Consider the following 23158-nt stretch of genomic DNA (forward strand, 5'->3'; position numbering starts at 1 on the left):
GAAAGCACTCACATCGGGGATTTCTTAACAGCATGCACTAGCGATACTCAAACAGATCAAGCATGGCCCAGGTCTCTTAGGCCAGCTCCCCGGCTGTGGTAAGTTGACCTTTAAGGATGTATTTAACATTCCTCACAACAGGACATTGTGCTGTGCTAGTTACGGCACAAATCTTTAGACAGTCCAGCCTACGAAGAACATGATACTAAGAGTTTCTAGCAACATTAAAGTTCCTGATTTACCCTAAATATAAGCAAAAGAGTAGGCAAAGAAGAACAACAAAAGCAGGTTATCTGGCCTGCTGCTCTCCCAACAGCGAGACTGGGACCATTACTGAGCCTGCATATCACCTGGCACAGGGCTGGAGCTCCTGCTACCATTTCCATGGAAGGAGGAAGGATGGGAATGGAGACATCTCCTCCAGCCCCAGCCACCAAGGTGAAACACTGCGTGTCTGCTCTGGTGCTGCCCAGAGCAGTGTAAAAGCAGAGGTTCCCCAAAGTAACAGTCAGTGGGAGCTGGATGAGCAGCAAGAGCCTGCAAAATGGCTCTAAAAATGTCTGCAATGTATCTGCATCAGCCAGCCTTAAAAAAAAAAAAAAAAAAAAGATATTTAAATATTCAAGTGTCTCAGCAGGCAAACACCATCAATTCCATGTGGTTTTCTTTTAAAAATCCAAGTTTGCCAAAATCTGCAAATGAACATTAGTTACAAATGACCCTGCAGGTCAGGCACCACCCAGCATTACACAGTTTGCCGCAAGACTTACGTAGTCTTCAAACTTGGTGATCTCCTCCTCCAGGATGTCTGTCCCAACTTTGTCATCTTCCACTACACACTGGATTTGGAGCTTCTTAATGCCATAGCCTACTGGGACCAGCTTGGAGGCTCCCCACACCAACCCATCCATGTGGATGGACCGGACGCACTCCTCCATCTTTGCCATGTCAGTCTCATCATCCCACTGCAAAAGCATGAAGTATGAACTTTAAGTGTTTTTCTAGAGATCACCATTAGCCCCAAGAGGTACCCAGTGACTTAAAATTCAACGCTACTCCTTCTCAGCACATTTCAGCTGATCCAAGGCTGCCCTTTCTTGGCTACTATTCTCATCAGAATTAGCTGATGGGTCAGCCAAGCTAAATCTAACTTTGCAGCAATGCCGCACAGCATGCTGTTTTGATTCTACCTATAGGCACTGCACATACAAGGGGGATTCTTCCTGCAGCAACACAACTACTTTAGAGTGCTCATTTTAAAGTGATTGTTACCAAGGGCATCTCTCTGAGCACTAACCAGCCCAGAGTTTTTGTTCTACCATGACAATTTGACAAAGACAGGTTTATTCCCATCTTTAGGACATTTATTATCTGTCCTTTCTTCAAAGAAAAGGGCTAGTCCTGGTCAGGGGAACCTCAGATTACAGCCTGCACTTGCCACGGTGCAAGGAGCAGGGCAAAGGCTACAGATCCCAGCTGCAATATCCCACCTCGCTCCAACCCCTTGTTTGGAAATCTGCAGGTCCTATCTTCACCAGTCCACCCAGATGTGCAAGTGAGATGATTTACAGCCTCCTGCAGCACAAGACATACAGCCTCAGTCAGGAGCTCCCCCACTTCAGTTACTCACTGGCTTCACATCCAGAAGGATAGAAGACTTGGCAATAAGACCCGGTTTCTTGGCCTTCTTCTCTGCGTACTGACGCAGTCTCTCCTCCCGGACTTTGGCAGCCTCTTGGTCTTCCTCTTCATCGTCACTACCAAAAAGGTCAATGTCATCATCATCATCTTCTTCTGCAGCAGCTGGCTCGACTTTCTTTGCTGGTGAAGCAGATGGGAGCTCCACTTTCTTGGAGGGAACACTGAATGGTTCAACTTTCTTCATTGGGGTGACAGGCATTCAAGTTTGCATAAAGGAAAAGGGGGAGAAGATTAACCTGAAGTTGAATCAGAGCAGCACTCAAGAGAAGCTCAGGAACAAAAGTCCACATTGCTCACAACAGTGAACATGGCTCACACCATGTGATTTGTCTGACGAATCAGCTATTGGCCATCAAAATAGGACATTTGACCAGGTGGACCTTTGAACTGGCCCAGCATGGCCATACTTGATTCCTAGAGCAAAAAACACCATGTACCCAAGAGCTGATCCTTCTCCTAAGGACTCAGGATATCTATACCATAAGAGTCTGAGTGGGACAGCAGTTGGGAATGCAACCAAGCGTCTTCCCCTAGCATGAAGAGGGGCCTATGCATTCTGTAGGCTTACTGCAGAGACCACCAGCACCACCGGTAACACATCTTCCAAGCTATGACAAGAATCAATCAAATCGGTGTCATGCGTTCAGCTCCCACAGAGCTTTCTCTTAAATTAAATTGAATACATTCTTATACGGGACATTTGTTAAAAAAAGGGTCACCAATTCTGCTTATCTATTGTAACGAAGTGGCATTTTATTTGATATGTGCTAAGAAACTCACAGCACCATGGGCTAAATGCTAATCAAGTACATATTAACTCCAACTTGCATAGATCTCCACCACTTCTCCCTAGCTGAAATCTCTAGCGTAGCTTCTTTGCTGGTCTTAGGGCAGAACACTCCTCTCTACATGTACTATCCGGGAAAGATGATGAGGCAGCTGCCAAAACTGCTGGAAAAGCTGCAAACTCATCTTAACTATGAGCATTTCTCCATCCTCAGTAGACAGCCAGGAGACCTCCGAAGTAGCTTGGCACTTTGTGACTGTGAAGCATTCAAGAACAGCACTTTGTCAAGGCTCACCTGGGTTGGAGGAACTGGTGAGGGCTGGTGGGAGGTAGATGACTTTTCCAGAGCATTCAGGCGGCTTTCCAACTTGAAGATGGCCATCTGAAGGTCTGCAACAACTGCGAGGAGAGGAGGGGAGGGGGAAAGAACCTTATCTTGTAGGCCCTGCATCAGCTCTCAAGTCAGGAGAAATTTGCTTCTGCTCAAAGTGAGCTTTAAAACCACCAGTTGCCCCAGCCAGAGGGAAGCCTGCAAAGCTCTGATCAAGACACTGGCATGTGCTCACCTGGCGACAGACAAAGTCTGTAAGGGATACACCCCACAGAAGCAGGACCCCATCCAGTTTTGCTTTCATGCCACAAGATTCTCCTACTTACCACTGCGAAGGTTTTGATTTTCTACCTCCAGGTGAGAAATTCTGGAAAGGAGTTCATTTTGGTCACCAGCAGGCCCAGAAGAGGTTGTGCTTGCACTCTGCAACAAGGAAAACTAAGATGAATCAAATCTGTCAACCTAGTCCCAAACTCAGTGGTTCAGTGAAGCAAAGCAGAGTCATGCCTTCAGGGAAGAAGAAAATTTGAGAGCTAATCTAAGAACAAGGACATTTTCTCTAAAGGCTTTATAAAAAGAATATACTAGCCTTATAGAATGAAGCATGGAACATGTCTGAAGAAATTTCAGTGGGCACTGATGACCAAAGGATAAAGTAATTCTTTGCAGTCTCAGATCACAGACTGCCACTAAACACACAAAAAGTTTTGAAAGTTTCACACTAAACCCCTTAAATGGGGCAGCTGGTCTCGTCTTACAGACAAAATTGAGGCACAGAGCACAGAAGTGACTCGCCTAACGTCACACAGCAAGTCACTGTGAAAGCTGGAAAGAGATCCCGGCATTTCTATACTCCCACCTTCCCCAGCCCAGCCTTTAATTCCTCTCAAAACAACTTAAACCTACTTTAACACATCCTGAGGGAGCAATTATACTGATCCAGCTTCAAAAGTATTTAACAGCAAAAAAAAAGAGCTTTCATTATTTTTAAGGAGGCCCTTATCTATAAATTCAAATCAGCAAAGGGAAAGAAAAGTAACAGGCCTTCGTGCTTTGCTTTGTGTCATTTATAATTGAATACAACAATAGAGGAAGTAATTTATACTCTCTAAAGTGCACCCTGCATATAATTATAACATGGTTCTTGGCTGCAGTTGACATGAGTCTGAGGTCTCAGCAGTCACTTAAAATGAAGAGCGGGGAATACGGGGGTTAAGATGAACAGAGAGGAATATGGGGCACATAGAAAGCAGGTCTCAGGATGCCCAGCCCTGGGAGACACATGGAACTGTGTGAGCTGCTCCTAGCAGGAAGGTCAAAGAGACCCTTCTCCGCCCACCCAAAAAGGGCCAGGGACCAGAGGTCAAAAGCACCATGAACTCAATCTCCGACGCAGTCTTTGCGGTAGACGCAGGCTCAGGAACGCGAGTGAAGATCTGCAGTCCCCCGACACCAAGCTGGGAGACCTAAATGCCCTGGTAGAAGATCCTATGACATAGGGTGAGCTACAAGCACGTGCCAAAGGACAAATGCTTCTCATCATAAGGAAGGAGAACTTAGTCCATCTCTCCGAGGCAGGGCCATCCTTGCCCTACAACGTCCTCTCAAATCACACAACCAGATCCATCCGTGCGCAGGTGACTTACAGTTGAGCGGCCTGACTGCCTCTTGTGACGGGCAGAAGGAGCTTCTTTACTACGAACTGTCTTCTGCTGCAAAGGGCAAAAGGTTTGGGGGACGTTTGGTTCAAAATGGAAGATGGAAAAGGATTTCACTCATGCTGGAAGAGGCATTTCAAGTGCAGGAAGCAGATCCACATGCAGGACAAATCGTCAAGCAACGAGATACAGCCTCACACCAACTACACACTGAACAAAGCCTGCACAGAAACATTTATCCATGAACTCTGCCATCTTCTTGTTAAACATCTCAGTGCCAGCAGAAAGGTCACGCAGCTGGGTAGCAGAACTAGACTGAGATGTCTAGAGCATGGTCTCAGTCATCTTCCCATCTGTAAAATCAGAGGTGAAGCATGTGCATGCATTACTATGGCACACACCACAGTCTCAGCTGGTTCTCCTGTCATTAGACAAAACCTAATACCTGACAGATGCAGAAACGCACGTGAAGTTACCAAGACTCTTAGTAAGTCCGCAATTACCACTAATGCATCTCTCCTAGAGAGGAGTAAAGCAACACAACACCCATCTGAACTAACAACTTGATGAGACCCCTGCATGGGCTTCCATCCTCACATGCACCACCAAGAACAGAGGCTGCTAGCCACAATGGGCTAATCACACCAGGCTAGCCCTTAGCCTTATGCACCAAGGACAAAAATTAAAGCTCCGATGAACTCGTTGCCTGACCTCCTCCTGTTCTAGTTACATCATCAGGGCCAAGGTCTAAGTTAACTCAGTGAAAAAGTGAATTCTGGCAATAGTCACATCCATCCCTGCTCCTTGAAAAAGCACTTCTTGCTTTGACTCCAGATCAAACACAGGAGCTGCGTCACCTGCAAAGACATGCACAGCTGGGGTTTTTTTTCCAAAAGCAGCCTGCTGATTCAGCTAAGCAGCAAGCACCACAGGTATTTGGCAGTTTGAAGCCCTAGTCACATTTTCAAGCCAAATGCTGAAGTGTTTCAGCAGGCTCTGCGTTTGCCCTAACAAGTGGCTATCCTGCGCACGACCACGGACATTCAAGACACTGCAAGATGTTTATGCCTATTCGGTGCTGCAGAACAGCCTGCTTTTAAACTCTGACTCTCAGGTTTAGTGGAAGCATTTGCCACAGAAGCCAGCTGTGCCTCCACATTTCTCCTCCCTGTTAGTAACAACCCCTCAAAGATGAGAAATCTAAATTGAGGCAGTACCATCTACCTCCACGCTCGCCAGCTGCCATCCTGGACTCACACACAGAATAGGTCAGCACTACTCCTCCCTGTAGTCCCACACGAAAAACATCTACAGCTTGGCAGGAGGCCTCCAGCTCAAGAAGAACCTGCCAGCCTTGTGTGGTTGTGTCATTTAGGGGAAGAGTTTGAGAAAATCACGGTCATTTTCCCCAAAAAGGCTGTAGCTATGGCTTGCAAGAGCAAGGTGAGAGGACTTTGAAATACTCTGCTCTGCATGAAGCTGTTCTCAACATGGAAGAGCATGGAAAAATGACATTTTGTTATTTCAACAGACCTTTTGAGTAGTAGAAAATACCAGGATACAAATCTAGCTGTATATTGCTGTCAAGTGCTGTTTGTAAAGCTTTGTGTAGTACCCAGGGAATTGCACAGAGCAAGACAGAGCTCTACAATGCACAAATTCCTTCCCTTTGCACCCTTCCTTTGCTAGCTTATATTGAGCCTGCAGGTGAGATGACATTAAGGTTGCAAATACAGATAATGAAGCCCAGAGGAGAGTCAGCATCCTCAGTGAGGCATTCAAGTATGCGCCTGCCCATCAGTATGCTGTAATACAGGTAGCACAGGCGCTCAAGGAGCTGCAGCACAGATATCTGGGTGACTCCGTAGAGAGTCATCTCACCTCCAGGATTTCTCAGCTGCAAGTTGCTAATGAGGTCTCTGCAGAAATGGCAAGATTAATTAACAACCTGGATGCATCTACAGGTTAAACACCCACAAAATTCATGTGCATAGTTCAGCATTGTGCACCTGGCCAAACAGATTCAGCATATTACATGTGCTAAACTAATCCTAAACCCAGATTCACTTGCTCCTCCATGCTGTATTTTTCACACCTGTTTAAAAGGAAGGTTTACGACAAGGCAGGGGTTCACAGTGCTCAGACATGGCACATAGCATTTAAATCAACACCCTGTGCAATTCAGACATTACTTGTTAGTCCTGGGCAACCCCAGGGCAGGGTGAGCCTGAGCACAGCCATCTCTTGCTGGCAAGAAGAGAGGGGTTGCCTGCCCCAAGCTCAAGCAAACAAGAGATTAAAGGTCTTCACAAACCGGGCCAGCCATCCTTTGGGAACCTGTAACCTGTGTAAAGCACAGTATAAGAGGCACAACGCTGAACCAAGTTCCCAATTCTGGCAGGTGGTCAAGCCACTCTTTCAAAAATTGTGGAAAAGTTGCCTTTATGAGACTGTGGGCTTTCCTCCAAGGTAAGGATTTTTCAAGCTTTTAGAGATGTGGTCACCAACCTAAGCTACACACTACCTACAGTGTGTTTTTTCCTCTGCACGGCCAAGCACCATTTCCTCTTCTGTCTCAACTATGCTAAGAGGAAGCTTGACACAGTGTTTGTGAATTTTATCAAGGACAGTAATTCAAAATTCCAAAGGTGGGGAGTTCCAGAGCATCAGTTTAGTCACTTCCTGCACATTGTCTCACAGATGGAGCTCTTAAAACCTTTGTTTTTTCTAAGCTTAAGCCACAGTTTTTGTGCTGAACCCACATTAGTGATACACTGACCTGTGCTGCAACCTATTCAAAGTATTTTGCATAGCAGAAGCACTCAGCAAGCCTGGAACCATACCAAGGACTGCATATAAAGTTAATCATCTAAGCAAATTAAACCCCTGGGACTTCTTGCTTATGAAGGGTAGAAAATAGAATCTAGCCTCAGCCCCAAAGCGCTTTCAACATCTGGCCCTCTCTATAGTTTGACTCTCTAAAACATACCTTAAAAAAAAAAATCAGAGACAAGAACACTGACTAATGAAGAAAAAGTTGGCCAATGTTACGTTTTTACATATCAGCTGAAAGAAATCTGTCTGGAAAACTACAGCTAAGAACTCTTCCCTTGGTATATCAGGCCTAACTAACAGACACAGCTGGAAAGCTGGCACTTCCCTTACTACAGGAAGTATCTGGAGTTATCAACCATTTTCCCTTAGAGTTAACCAGTTACAAAGAACAGCACACAGATTTTACAAGCGCTGTTACAGATCTGATGTGTAGGTTTTCCAGTCTAGAGCTCACAAAGCACTCATAGCTTCATCCTAAAAATAAACTTATTTCACACATGCAGAGACACAACACTCTTCCCTTCAGGTCGGTCTACCTGAGCTCTGGGAACATGGAAAGTTTAGCCACGGTCAGATACACAAAACTGAACTGTGGGGAAATGATGCTGAAGAACTAGAAGAGGCTTTCCACTGCCTAAGACCAGCAGGATGGATCCTGGCTGGTTTCCTACAGAAGGTGTGACCGTTCCCTGAATACAGATGTGTTTCTGAATGTGGCCTCCAAACACTTTAGCAAGATCAGAGGTTTTCTGGGAGCTTTTCTTCTTTGAAACCCACACGCAGGAAACGCACAAATACAGAGGCTTTGTAAGAGGGAGCTTGGGTAGAGAAGGGAATAACAGAGCTTCAGACTCCCACACCAGCCGCCTACCCAACAACATCCCTTTCGTTACAGCCCCCAGGGAGAGTGTAGGAAGTGAGAGTTCAATCACCCACTCTGTTGGACTTGCTTATCATCTCAGGCAAGTCAATCATTTCCACGTCTCAGGTCCCCAGCTGTAAGATCTCTCACCACCTGTGGTCTCAATGCCACCAGCTGCAGTACTGCACATGTTAACAACTTTACATCTAGGAAAGCATTAGCGATCAGGCAGATGTCAACTGGAGAGATTGTTTAAAGCAGAGATGACCATGCAAAGCGGGATGAAAGGTATGTGCAAACAAATGTTTCCAGCATCAGAGCTTTGTACCCTCCTTTGGGAGGTACAAACCACTGCCTCTACCCTTCCAATGCTCATTCACACATTTCAGAACACCACTATCCAGCTGAAGCAGATCTGAAATCAGCCTTGGCTGAATTTCACAGCAGAAGAGAGACACTGATCTTCCATCTTCCCATCTTATAAGAGCCAACTCTTCACTTGCTCCCCCTTTAGACTCCTGACAATAATAACTCTGCATGTTCAGGTGAAAGACTAAATCCTGACTGTAAAAACATGCTTCACTATTATTCTGTAGATCAGACAGTACAAATTTGGCTTTCTGAAACATAAAAACAAAGTTTAAGCATGTTCTAAAGTCAAGCCTGCTTTATGCCATGGCTGCCCAAGACTAATGATGATCCTTCAGAAATGAAGCTACAAAAGCTGATGTTTCAGACTTGTTTCTCAGCAGCTCAAGTCTTTCTAACCCACACACGAATGCAGAAGATCTGACCATGGCTCACCACGTCAGGTTCCAGGGCAGAGATGCAGCAATGTGTGGAAAAACTGGAAAGGTGAGCTCTCTGGGATATCATACAAGCCGGACTAAGGCACGATCAGTTAAACGGGATTACAAAACAGAAAGGAGGAGGAGGTCACTGTTGCCATGTGCTCTGCTTGTCCAAGCCACTGCCTATTTTGGGAGCAAAGTGGCAGCTCTAGGTTAGATAAATTATGGAGTGCCCCTGACCGCAACGCAGATTAGGGTGCACAATGCTCCCCCTAACAGAGTCATGCAGTAACACAATGCTTTTCCTTGAAGCCTTCAATGGAGAGTCCCAATCCACTTTTTGTGATGCCCCAGATTCCAGTTTTAAGGCCCTATGGCTAAGTCCTGACCTTAAATCCTCAAGCCCGCCAAGCTTTCTTCACGGCAAGAAAAAAAAAATAATCCAGCAGATGAATTGTATTCAGCACTAACCCCAACAAGTGCCACAGGGGTGCAAAGGACTTCATATTCTCAAATTTCTGTTCTGGCTTTCGTCTGGTGCTTTGCCAGTTCTCCCAATCTTCCCCATGACAGGACCTGGACAATCCAAACTTACATGCTTCTCACACAAAAAAGCTAACAGGAGTCACAGGCCAGGGCAAGAAACTCCTCATCTTTAGCAAACGACAGACAATTCTGCAAAATGAGAATATGCCTTCAGGGCAAACCAGCAGCACTGCCAGGTGATTTTTATTTAGGTTTCCTGTCCCTACTCACCACATCCAGCCTCTGATCCTGAAGGAGGCAGGTCTTGGAGGAAGCAGCTGATGCTAGACCTTGCCCAGTTTGAAAGGGTCTTTCCAAGGGCATTTAACACTGTGCAAAAGGTTCTCCAACCCTGTCTGGGATGGGGGCTCATTTCCCTGCATATTTGCCTTACTGAAGTCCAAACTAAAAGTCTTTGACAGGGGCTGATAGTCTCTACTGAAAGCCCAAACACATTATTTCAGATCAGAACTTAAATGAGCCAGTTCAGGGAAATATTCTCTATGCTGTTGGCTGAAATAACTAGCATTAGAAAACTTCCAAGTATTTTCTTACTCAACATGTTTTGGTTTGTTTTTAATATTACTAAGATGTTCCAACTTTCCATTGATTCCCATGCTGTATTCAGGGCTACTGAATCTAACCAAAGCAAATTTAATCCTTTCCCACCATTCTTTTGTCAAATTTGCCCCATTCTTCCTGCATCCACTTCCACATTTCCAGTGCAGTACTGAGCATCTTGGATCACTCACATGAGCAGCTGGTGGCAGAAGCTGCTTTTGTACCGTCGAGTTCAACAGGCACAGTGAGACCACCACGGGGAAAGCAATTAGCCTAACTTCTTCACATTCACCCTACATGTATGGCTCCTTTCTGCTTATGTTAAGGAGGAATATGAAATATTCCCCTTGAGAAAGGCTCGATTCCCTGTTATTGTACTGATCTAGCTAGAAACTGAGGTTGTCAAATACCCCAAGAGGGAGTTATGAGGCCAAATCAATATAGATAAAGGATGGATACCCTCAGATGGAAGATATGTGCAGGTGTGTAGCAGTCCCACTCCAGAGGTAAGAAATCAAGGGTGTATTTTGTGAAGTTTCTTCACCCATGAAACCAGTCTGCTCATTGATTTAAGATCTCAGCTTCCTCTTCAAAAGTTAAAGAGTTTTAACAGTGCTGTCTGTACATATCAGCACAAAAACACCTCCAGAAAGGATGTTACTGATCTTCTACAGGATGGTCCAGACATAGAGCTAGTAGCCAAGCTGAATTCCCTAGGTGCAGCAGATGGAAGATAGCATTTTTTTGCACATACCCTAACTGAAAGCAAAACAGGAAAGAGAAGGTGGCAGCTCAGCGTACCCCAAGAGAGACATACATACTCCCGCTGGCAGCTCAGTGCTTTGCTATCCAGCAAGGTTATTTTAACAGTGACTCCTAACTTGTTAGATAAGACTTGTTGGAACATTCCACCAGGAGAAAAAAGAAATGCACAGCTGAAGAATTTTAATGCAAATCCAGTTAGTTTTAAAAAGCACTGCAGGCTAGCAAGCAGGTAAGCAGCATGCACTCTAGTAGTAATGGTGCTCTTGATTGGATGGAGCTATGCTGGTAGTACACAGCGCTGCACACCTTAGTCTTCTCCTCTAACTTAAAAATAAGAAGCCACACAATCTATGAAGTGGTCACAACGGAGTTCTGTGAGATGCACCACAGCTAAAAATGGTTGCGGGTAGCCAGCTGGTGAGAGAGCTTGGGTACTCACTCCGGCCAGCGATTTCTGGATATTCTCCCTGGCTCTGGCAATGTCGCGTAGGATCGTGCTGGCTCCGTTCTCCTGCAAACAGTGCAGAAAGAACCAAGATTTTTTTAAAAAAAAAATATGAAACATTGGAAACTGGTCAGGGAAGTTAAAAAAAAAAAGGGGGGGGGTGATAGTCAGGGAGGGTTCCTTCCAATGATTCAGCAAGTATTGCAAAATTAGCTGCAAGAAGGATTGGTTCTAAATCAAGCAGCACCGACTGCAATCCCTGGTCACATCAGGCCACGTGTCCAGAAGATCATCCAGTCAAGAGCTTTTAAATTCTCTATTGTTACCCTGAACGGTTTGGACAGCTGCCAGACAGGCAGAGGCTTGGAGTCGCTTCAGTACTCCTTAGAGATCTACCGTTAGGCAGCCCTTTATTTGTAGTATTACCTGTCATTGTATTCAGGCAAGAAGTGACAGCCCTAACTGAAGTCTTCTATCCAGAGAGGTATGACCCAGAGTATGGCAGTAAAAGTGGTTTTTTTCCCCCATGCTCCTGCTGCCATGCCTTAGCCTGGATTTGAAGATCCCCTTCGCAGGGCACAAATTCAGTTTCCATGATCCACTCACTCCTTGCCTCTTCCAGACTGCAACCCCCTCCAAGGAAGATCTGAGACATGAAACCACCCACAAGACCAAAACCCCATGTCAAACAGACCATAGAAGAGCAATAGCCTGGACACATTCAGATGGATACCACTTCCAGGTTGCAGGAAGGTTTTAAGGAGCATGGATCGTTTTCCTCAGCAGAGAAGTGGTTGATAAACTGTTGCAGAATCTCCCCCAGAGCCTTCCCACCACCTCTCAAAGGCAGAACTTCTTCACTGGAAGCTCCTTACGTGGGATGAAATAGTCTAACTGTTCTTCTAAGAGCACTGCAGAGGTTCGCACTTTAACATCTACTTCAAGCGCTTATCTATAGCTTCTAATTTTTATGCAGGTGTTCTAGGTGCTGTGCCACCTCTACACTAGCATGGGCAGCGGAAGTAGACAGTGTGCCTAGAAGCTATTCCTTAAGCAAAAAGCTTCCCCTTAAACACTTGCAAGACAGCCATTTAGAACTGTAAGCAGCTTTCTACATAATCAACCAAATGCATAAGCAGTTAACAGCTCTTTACATAGCAGGAAGAGGTTACGATAGCTCTGTACCTTTAAACAGTAATAATTTCGGGCTAATATTTAAGCTTGAACTACTTCAGCTCAGCTGTGCTGCAGCAGTACAATGCTTCCCCCAACTCACCAGTACTGTGATGCAGTCTTCTGTAGGAGCACACTGAATATTTCAGGGGGTACAAAGAAAGGAACATAATTCTGTGTTTTTTGCAGCCATGGTGCCTATCTTCAAACATCATGCCTTATATACCCATTATATCCCTTGCCAAGGAAAGCTTAGTTGCTACAAAATGGCAGCAAAACCGCCTTTTCCCTTGCTGAAGGGGACAGGTCAATTCTTTGCCCAGCATACCGCCCAGCCCAGTCAACAGAACCACAGCTCTCGGGGCTTACAGCTCAAGCTGTGCACCCATCAAATCACAGCTAGCACCCGTGCCCTGCCATAGCAGCCTGAAAAGATTAAGAGTAGCTGCTGCAACCTATAACTGGTCCGCCTGTTGTTGCAAGGGCATCTGATTTCCCGGTACACTGGGAGAAATTCTTCACAGGCCACAGAAGATGGTCTTTCAAAAGACAAAAGGGGTTATAACCAGGGGGAGGCTTAGAGAGCTCCAGAGAAGACTGTCACACTTGGAAAAAGCAGCATCAAGAGCGGAAATAATACAAAAGTGCACATCCAGGTGGATCGTGTCCTTTTGCCTGCTCTGTACTAGCTCTTAAAGCTCCAGCACTCTGTTAAACCCCATCAGAGAACAAGGATTACCTACCTGCTGGTGTGAAGAGCTGCTAACTGGCCCGTTCATCTGCTCATAGTATCTTCTCTCAGCATCGTCATACTTGTATTTCTCAAACCAGATCTTCTCATGCAAAAAGTAGTCAACTGCCATTTTTCTGCAGAAAGGAAACAAAAAAAACCAAAATGAGTTCCTAAAAGTACTTAAGGTTAGCAGCTTGCAGTGAGCTTCTCAGAAGAGCGTTTTCTTCCCCCATAGAGCTGTGCCTGCAGGTCTCTGCTTGGCCATTTCCCCGCCAGTGGAAAGCTTTAAGTAAACAGGATCCTATTAAGAAAGCAGGGCAGTCTAATCACCCACCTGTCTGCCTGGCCTGACCTGCATTTAGTGACAGAACACCAAGTGGGGACAGAATAAATCAGCTGATCTGTACCTTTTTCCACAAAACAGCTTTCAGAGCAGGATTTTCTAGATCATGGTAGACACATGGGAATCTGCTGCTAAGAAAGAAGTCTTGTGTATGAAAATCAGAAAGGGAATAATGCTTTTAATTCTTAGGATGCCTGGCCACGGTGAAACCAAAAAGACCGAAGAACACGGAGCTTCAAGCAGCATGTGCCACACTACAGCGTGCCAATGAGGGAGCACTCTGTATGTGACAGGCAACTCCTGACACTACAGCTCACAAATTTAAAAGCATTTCAGTCTTCCTTGAACACAACTCAACTGTGTCGACAGCAACTGTTGGCTGTCTTAGGCCAGTACCTGTCTCTACCTGGTCACGACATGCTTCACTAGGTGCACCACCGAATCCCCCAGGTAAGGAACAGCACAGCACACCGCCTGACACCGACAGCGACCAGCCTCCAGGAATCCAGATACACACACAATTTACAACAGCACCACAGGTAACTGCACACATGCCCTTTTGGAAGCTGCTGCAACTGTTTAGAAATTAAAATCATCAGCAATGCAACACTTGCAAGGGACAGATGCTTGTCACTACACAGAGGAACAGCATAAAACATCCTAACACTGCTGCGAAATGGTGTTATTTTTCTTCAGTGCAGCAGCTTCCAAAGGTTAATTTCTTAACTTGAAGGCAAATGATGGAGCCCTTGCAACAGTAGAAGAGGCTGTGCCCTTATTTCAAACCAGAGGACAGCTACAGAGCCAACATCAGTTTGAGGAGGTGGTGAGAGCAGAGATAGAGCATCACAACAAAACCACACCATTACCAGGTTCCACCACACAACACAGAGAGAGCAAATAATAGCAACCCACAAACCCTTTCCTTATCAGCTCAAAACCCCGCAAGCTCTCCAGTAAAACACTTCCACGGAAGCCTTTTTTGTAAAACAAGCACCTTTCTCACCTACACATTCAGAAGAGACCAGAGGCCACCATACCATACAGGTCCTCTACACCGAAGCCATTCCCAGCACTCAAATCGCCAAGACCCTGCTTGAGCTGCCGACCAGTATTATTAATAGAGAATCCCAGTTACAGAAAAACTTATGCCACATATTTTACAATGGCACATGGACTTTCCTGCGGAAAGGAGAAAGGCATGACCAAATATCTAGTTCTGTCCAACTAAAGAGAAAATTATCCCAACTAGAACAGGGTGAAAGGCATGTGTGCTCTAAAGCTTGTCTGTAACCCCCTATATCACTTGATGTAAGGATCTTAGAACCTTTACAACAAATCCTAACAAACTCAGAGCATCAGTCCTTACTTCTGATCCTTAAGAGGCTTTTTTCCAAGAGCATCAGTCTGTATCCTAGCACTGCAAAGTAACATCTAAGCACTGGCCTTCAGACAGGCTCCCAGGGCATTACAGCTGTCCGTGCAGCAGACTTCAGGGTTCAGCCAGCCACATGTAAAAGCATGTATTTAACACAGAAAGGACGGTATCATACTGCACCTCATTCAGGACTTTAAAAGGAAGTCTTTAAATGTTTCTGGCTGTAAGCTGTTTTATAACTGCATGTTAAACTATGAAGGTCATCTACGATTTGAGAACTAAATCTTCCTGCCCAGCTACATACATGCACATCAAACAAACTGCAATCCAGCTAGCCCTGTCCCAAAATTAACAGCAGCTTCCAGACTGAATAGTCTAACAACCTCCTTCCTCAACGAAACAAATACATCATGTGCTCCCACCAGACTGATGCCCTAAATTGTATTTCACTGTCATCCCCAAGCCTTCTTCAAGCTGGATACTGGTAGCGATGCTCAAATGTGGTCACCTCTCACATGGAGCTCAACGACTAGCCTACATGCTCTGCAGGAGAATTGGGGACAACTGCTTCTCTGAAGGAGCTTGTGGCATTTTAACAGAAATACACAGCAAATAGCCACCATTTTAACTTCGCAAATTCAAAGACAAAACACTGCATTTTCTGCCGCCTCAGAAGGCCTGTTTAAACCATGTGATTACTCTCTCCAACTTCTCACTTTTATGACTTTTTGTACGTAATAGGAATACAGAAAGGGGTATGGCCTCAGGTTCCCCCCACGTAAAGAGGGGGTCAAACCTTAACTCACTTACCAGCCCTGACTTTGAATGCTTAACCTCTGGCACCACACAAATACTACCTTTAGCCACGAGTATTCATCAGGAAAAGGGGGTTCCCTGAGTTTCCCCCAGTTCCCCTGCCCACAAACAGGCTCCCTGGCTCAGGAGCAGCATCTCCCTACAGTGGCATGCACGCTCGGTCCTGCAGACACAAAGGATGCCCCTCTTCTACACATGCAAATTCTTTCAGCTCAATCCTGACCCAGCAGTTTTGCATGTGTGAGTGTTACCCCAGAATAAACTTCTCCTACTTCGTTTCTGGCGCAGGTACGCTTGAAGCGTAAGCAGCTGGTTGGGAGGGTTTTACTACTGCAGATTCCTGCATCCCCGTACTCTCTCCTGTTCTCGACATTTTCAGAGCCTCGGCTGCATAGTATCGTGACTCAGCACTGTCATATGTCGGCTTATTAAGCCACACAGTTTCGCTGTCTTCATGCAGAAAAAAGCGGGTAGGTGGAGGTTGCTCAGCATTACTGGGAAGCAGAGAGTCGGTGGCGATCTCCACTTGTTTGACGCCTGTTTGCTTTCCAACACTGTGGTTCTTCCTGTCCTCGTGGTGGTTCTTCAATGCTTCGGGGCAGCCACGTTGCTGCTGCCTGACTTTGCCTGATGGATGACCATCAAACATGTTCTCGTAGAAGCTCTTCTCAGCATCATCATAGAGGGGTTTCTCTAACCACACCTCTGACATGAGAGCCTGCAAGCTTGAAATCTGCGGCTTACCATTTACTGTCTGGTGTACAGAGCCAGGCAAACTGGTAACGAAGGAAGCAGCAGAATCAGCAACGGTCTCTGGAGCTAAGCTTGGTGTAGCAGGAGTAGGCAGGGCTGTAGCATAGCCCTCATCCGGCGTTCTCAGCCCAACGTTGCCAGCGTTTGACCACGCAGATGGGATGGTTAGGACATTTGGAGGAACAAAGAATTGGGATTTTTCAACAAACACCTCCTCAGCCTTATCAAAGTCAAACTTGTTGACCCAGACATCCTGAACAACATGGTGACACGCAGACAGACTACCATGGAAGCAGGGCAGGGCTGCTGAAAGCATCCTTGGCTTTGGAACATCTTGGACAGCTTTTGACCTGGCCACTAAAGGGAACTGCTCAGCAGTTACTGCAGCCTCAGGTGCCTCCTGGCTCTGACAATCCACTATTTTTTTCCTGTACACGTTCTCAGCGTGATCGTACAAAGGCTTGTCAAACCACACGTGGTCAGCTAACAAACCAGTCAGAATAGAGTCTAACTTGGAGGTCACATTTTTGGGTTTTGGAGAACGCTTCCGTTTCCTTTGTTTCTTTCCATTCCTTGCTCTCTTCAGGTCTCCCTTGAACTCACTTTCAACAGAGTCGTCATTGCAGACTCCATTTACAGCCTCTACCTCCTGGCACTCCTCCGGGGCCGCAGCAGCTAGCATCGCTTCTCTTTCATAATGCAGTCTCTCTGCTTCATCATATTTGTGCTTGTCTACCCACACTTTTTCTACTGGGCAGGGAGGCTTCCTTGTCCTCATCTTCCAAAGAGTGGCAGCATTAAAAGATAAGCATAACAATGTAGTTGCAGCAAAACTAAATAAAGGAAGGGCATGCATCAGATTTTAGTAATTTCTTAAGTAATACAAGAGTGTCACAAGCTATCATGCCATTATTATTCACGGCAAAGAGCCTAAGCATTTAGTTCAATTCTTCCTTTGTTACAAATTTTAATTCCAAGAAATTAAACTGCCTAAAAACGTCCGGTTTCTGATGTCAAAATAACCTTCCTCCTAAAACACTTCTGTTGTTCTGACAAGTATTCTGCACACTACTATTTAAAAATAAAGGCAATGGCTGAAAGCACTTCACTTTTGAAGACAACTGGCAGGAAAAAAACAACAAAGTTTTGTTCAAATCCCTGGTAATGTAGAAGATATTTTTCCAAGTTAGTAGATTAGCCCTTAATTACTTGTTAGGTATTCCCAACTAGGCAGAGATTTAGGAAGACAGGCTAAAAAAAAGATGTCCCAGTTCTTGAGTATCTTTACACTTACATGTGTTTTGCTACTAGAAAGCCAGCAGAGGGAGCTGACTGAAAAACTATGACTCAGTTTTGGTTTAAAATCCCAGCTGCTGGCAAATTAAAATTGATCAAGAGCTAGAGATCTCATGATTAATTTAACTTACCAAAAAAATCTTCTGTTGAAATGAAAAATATTGCATCTACTTTGTGTTTTCCTGCCCTAGTCATACTTTACTACAGGAAAAAAAATCAAGCAGCTCCTAGTATGTGTAGATTATTGGAAGTGGTATAGGAAATACCTTCCCAAGTACAGAATTTACTGTACTGCTCAAATATCTAATGAGTAGGTAACTACCTCTCTGCCAAACACTACATGGTCAGATCCCTAGAGTTAAAAAAAAAAAGGTCCAAAATTAAGTACCTGTAAGCCAGCTCTCTCTCTAGCTACTGAGAGCTGCAAGTTTTATAGCTACAAATTTATCTGTGACAGGTTGCCAAATGAAAGTCACATACAGCTGAAATATCCTCCAGACTTCAGTCAATGGCTTGCAATTCCAACTGTTCCTGGAAGATTTTACAAGCCTCAAGTCCGGGGCTTGACAGACCAGTTAAACCAATAAACTATTATTACAAGTAAACACTTTTGCCTTTTTAAACTTTCAATTTGAATTTATATAGTTTAAAATATTAAAGCAATGTCATACTGTATTTCCATTATAAAAATTACCAGGAAAAGCAAAAGCAGATCTTGCTTTTTCTTACTGGAATTGTAAAACTGCTCCACCACCAGCTGCTGAAAACACTGTGATACAGCTAAAAAAGCATTTAAAAACCCCCTAAACTGAAACTTATTTTGAAGTCTTCATTTTACTTTATGCTCTTCTCTTGCATTTTACACCAGCTATGGAGCAATAAAACACTTCTTACTACAGACAGCTAGAAACAAACCAGTGCTTTGAATAAACATTAATCTACTTGTTACCATCAACATCAAAAACAGCCCAGCTGGAAACACACACATTGCAAGGTAGGAGCAATCCTACAAGCAAGCAGTAACTTGGGTTTGCTCCTCAGGATAAGCTGTTACTACAGCTTCCATGGCATTATCATCAAGCAGTGAAAAATGACATCACAGATGTCATGCAGACTGAAGCCATGCCAGTGCCGCTAAAGTGCCTGCACAAGTTATTTTGAGGTACAAGGATATGTTCCTGCAGTAAAGAAAAAAAAAAAAAATCAAGGCAGCCTCATACTCCTGATCATTTCAGCTGCTGGACAAATAATTGTAGATTTTTTATATTCTTAAGTAGCAAAAGCATATCCCTTAAAAAAATCATCTTTACAGGAGATGTTGATTTAAATGGGATTCTTGGAGGGTAGCATCAAGAGGAGGCAACGTCTGCTAGAGCAATGCCTGGATTCCAGTCAATTGGCAGACTGGAAAAGGATGAAATGATGCAAAGTAAAAGTGTTGTGCACAAAGGCCCTGCTTTGCAGTGCACACGTTCTACAATAGCAGCCATCCGAATCTAGTGCAGTAACCTGCCAGCACAAAATCTGTGGGGAAAGCAAAATGCATAACTGAAACTGCATGGGTAGGACAATACGTTTGAATTTTTAGGTTACTTAGGTCTATAAGGACTCCTAAAGAGAACATCAGATTTCTGCATTTGCCCGATATGCTCTGCTTGGCTCTACATTCACATTCATTTGAGTTATCCCAAGGAAAAATCATAGTCTATAGCCTTCAAGGAGATCCTTTATTGAGAATAATTCATTAACCCAATGCAGATATTGTTATACTCAGAGGTTACAGCTTAAACTATTTCAGGAAGAATCTCTCATGGGTGTAACAAGAAACCCAAACGTGACTCAATACAGCTCAAACTGTCACACCTTTAAATATTTAATTTGCATTACAGTCATTAACATTTCATATAGAAAGGGCATGACCATTTGACAAAAAACAAAACTAAAATTTGGGGTTTGTTTGTTTTTTTAATTATAGGTGATTTTGCTCAAGTCCTTAAGCAAACAGCATCAAGCACTGGAGTTGCAGCCCCCAGGACGCTCATCTCAAGGGTGAGGTGCATTATTGAGGACTCTAATTATTAGGGAGTTCTCTCAAATCAAAGAACTGTCTTGAATCAAAGTGAGACACAGCTGAATTTAATAAAAGAGCCTATAAAGGTACACTTATTTCCAGTGGAAATCAGATAACTGTGCAATAATCTGTCCAGAAAGAAGTATCAGATCAGAGCCAAAAGTGCAAAAACCACACAACTAGAGAGTACTTACTTTTTTAGCTCCTATGATAGCATTAAGAGAAAAGATAAAGTTAGAGAAAGTTTCAAGTTCTAGAGATGCAGCAGCTAGTCAGCAAGGACAAAGAATGACAAAAGCCAAATGTATTATCATATAGTTAACTCTCCCCATACATAATACATTTAATTCAACTTACAGCTAGTTTACTCTCCAGAACTACATTATCTTCATGAACCAACCCCACAGACACTCAGTTACTTTTAATTTTAAATAACAACCCATAAAGATATACATATCCAAAAGGATCTACCCATCACGACAGGGAACCAGCCAGAGAGGCTCCCAACCTGCCACATCAACACTGTCAGGTGGTGTAAAAGTGAAGCTCAGGTCCCCCAGTTTCAGGTAACTAATCACCAATAGCAAATACTTTAAAGAATTCTGAAAATGTAACAATTATAATGTCAAATAATGAATTCAACATGATTGTAGTTATTTCTACCGAAGTTAGTGATCTGTACAATATTCTATGAACAAGATAGAAATAAAAAACTAGCACCAATGCTCAGCCTACTAATTTTTCAGGAAAAGCATCAATATGACATGTGAAAGCTTGCAGTAGAATTTAAGACTTACACAGATCTGTACCTATGAGGCTACACCTATGAAGCCTGATGAGACACAGCTTCTCATGTCACCAATTCCACATTACACATAAAAAGGTTATTTCTGCAAGGAAGTAACACAAACCCCAAAGCCAAAGTGACCACAACTGTTCCCCATCAAATCTGGCTCACAGGCATTCAAGTGTTGTTTTTACAAAGATTATTACCAGGGAAAATCTTCATAAAGGGAATTTACCACAACAAGTGGCAGTATCATTTTCCAAAAACAAGTCCAAGATACTTGCAGCACCTATTTGTTTCCATGAGGGGCCAAGCCTTAGGTTTAGTTACGCTAAAGACCAGATTTTCAATGAAGTAACATCTACAAACACAAGCAAAAATTGAAAAAAAAAAAGTCACTTCTCTGCTCATAAGTTTTCCTAGAGGAACCTGGGAAAAAGCATATACAAGGATTTTAATTACACAAACCATCGCCTGAGCTGGTACAGACAGCCTGATGAGAGAGATCAGCCCTTTATACCAGACCAGAGCACTACCAGTTCTCCCAGCATATAAATTCACTCCAGACAAGATACGAGCTCACAATCCTACTTCAGCCAAGTCTGCCAAAGAACAGTACAATGATTGAAGGGAGTATACCTGATCTGACAAAGTCTGGAGGGACAAACTTACCTCTTCAAAGGTTTTGGAAGAAATTTAAACTGACTTGGACTTCTTAAGAGCCTGCACCATACACCATGCTGCTCGCAGTCTGGTCTGAAGCAACTAAGATTTACCACCGCACCAAACCACAGCCTGTGCAGTTGTTTCAATGCTTTCCGCCTGGTATTCTCAACTGCTCACTTCACCTCCTCAAACAGAAAAGTTTTATAATTAAAAGAACATGCTATAGTTTCATGACCCCTTTCCACTGGAAAAAATCAGAGAACAGAAACTAGAGCTGAATTAGAGACCCATCAGTCTGTGCTTAAAGTGAAGCAAGGTGACATGAACACAGCTACACTCAGAAGGTCTCTCCCTCAAACCACTCCTGAAACCACATTCATCCACTGCCTAGTAACATTTTTCAGAAGTGAAGCAGTTTTTCATTTAACTAGCATTTTTTTAGCATGAAAAGAAATTGTTTGAGACAGAGACAGCAAACTTTATAAAAAGTGTTTAAGAAACACAAATCTGTGAGTGGACTAGAAAAATTTAAGAAGGGCTCTTACTACACGCAGCAGAGACCAGCTCCTGTGTACCCAGGACAATTTTGCTTTTCCAGTGACACTGCAGACAATCTATCAGATGTTTTACAAAGCATAAAGCTACCAGAAAGGCAAATGCTGTTATTAGTATTTATCGACGCCAAATAGTCAAATACTCCTGAGCAACAAAAAAAATCACAGGTCAATGTTTAGGCCTCCCATGGACCATTAAAGAGGGCTTACAAAAACATGAAAGAAGAATTTTTAATCAGAGCTTTGAGCTTGCTGTTGTTTTGTCACCACGTCCTGGGTATTTCAAGCCAGAACAAATCCGTGCTGTACTTCCAGCACTGCAGAGAAATGCATAAAAGTTAAAAATAGGCAATGAAAAGGTCTCCATTGTTGTTCTGTAAACCCAAAATAAGCTTTGGAGTTCAGCTATTTGGCTGCATTATCCCCTTAAGTCTGTCTACTTTTTAAAAAGTCAGTAATACAAAAGCACACAATACATTACCCTAAGGCTACAGCCAAAAAAAGAAAGTTAAGTCAACTCTGTTTATTGGTTTAATGAAAGCCACTCTTTCTTTTCTGTCCATGAGAAAGTTGCATTTCTCCTGAATTGAGAGGCCTATAAAATAAACATGGGGTTTTGAGGGGAGTCAGGTTAGAAATATGTTTGGCACAGCCTCCCAGAGACCTAAATTCCATCAGGCCCTGCACAATTTCTTGCACTGGAACTGAACTGCAATTTCAATCACAGCTGTGTGCCAGGCTGACCTGTCAGCTCCCAGCAAGGCACAGCAAGTCAGGCAGCACTGTGATTTGAAAGCAGCACTCCCAGAAATAATTTAAGTTTAATGTGGCTTAAAATATTCCTGACAGCCTTGAAAAGTCTCTTGAGATGTGTGAGAGCAGATCTCATCCGTCACTGATTTCTGGAGGGATGCGACAGCTACTTTCTGCAAGCCATAACCAAGAGGGCAGGATTACAGTCACAGTTCAAACAACTCCCTTCTTCAGAAAAGACATCAAAAAATGGGCATCAGGTGGCACCAGGGGACACGGGATGATGGAGACAAGGGACAGGTTGCTGTGGTTTGACCGCCAAACCACCCCATGGACACAGCCCCAAAAGCTAGGCTGGAAAGTCCTGATTTCTGCAGGTCCAAGCAGCAATCAAGCCAATACCAGGCGCTCTTCCCCCAGCCCAACACTGACAGGTTCCCACTACAGGAGATTCCATCATGATCCTCCATCTGCGCATTTGCTTACATGCCCTGGCACAGCTGATTTTGACCAAGCCAACATGATTATGTATTTAGTGCTCCTGTCCTATTGCAGGTCACACCACCCTCCCCAC

General features: G+C 44.0%; 1 protein-coding gene across 10 annotated transcripts in view; it reads right to left on the reverse strand.

Annotated features, from left to right (window-relative positions):
- EEF1D (eukaryotic translation elongation factor 1 delta) overlaps positions 1–23158 on the reverse strand; it is a 37246-nt gene that overhangs the window by 162 nt on the left and 13926 nt on the right. For 2 of the 10 annotated variants that reach the window (XM_069780189.1, XM_069780190.1), the window contains 5 exons: positions 13178–13301; positions 3146–3242; positions 2784–2887; positions 1631–1879; positions 771–965 (listed from right to left, as the gene is read on the reverse strand). In XM_069780189.1, coding sequence (XP_069636290.1) covers positions 771–965; positions 1631–1879; positions 2784–2887; positions 3146–3242; positions 13178–13297 — 765 coding nt within the window. In that variant the 5' untranslated portion in view covers positions 13298–13301. Of the gene's footprint in view, positions 1–770; positions 966–1630; positions 1880–2783; positions 2888–3145; positions 3243–4465; positions 4532–11255; positions 11328–12537; positions 12571–13177; positions 13302–15976; positions 17251–21283; positions 21308–23158 lie in introns of those variants that run through there. The other 8 variants (XM_069780185.1, XM_069780187.1, XM_069780183.1 and 5 more) reach the window with 8 other exon arrangements.

This window comes from Haliaeetus albicilla, chromosome 3 (genome assembly GCF_947461875.1).
Source record: "Haliaeetus albicilla chromosome 3, bHalAlb1.1, whole genome shotgun sequence".
Lineage (NCBI taxonomy): Eukaryota > Metazoa > Chordata > Aves > Accipitriformes > Accipitridae > Haliaeetus > Haliaeetus albicilla.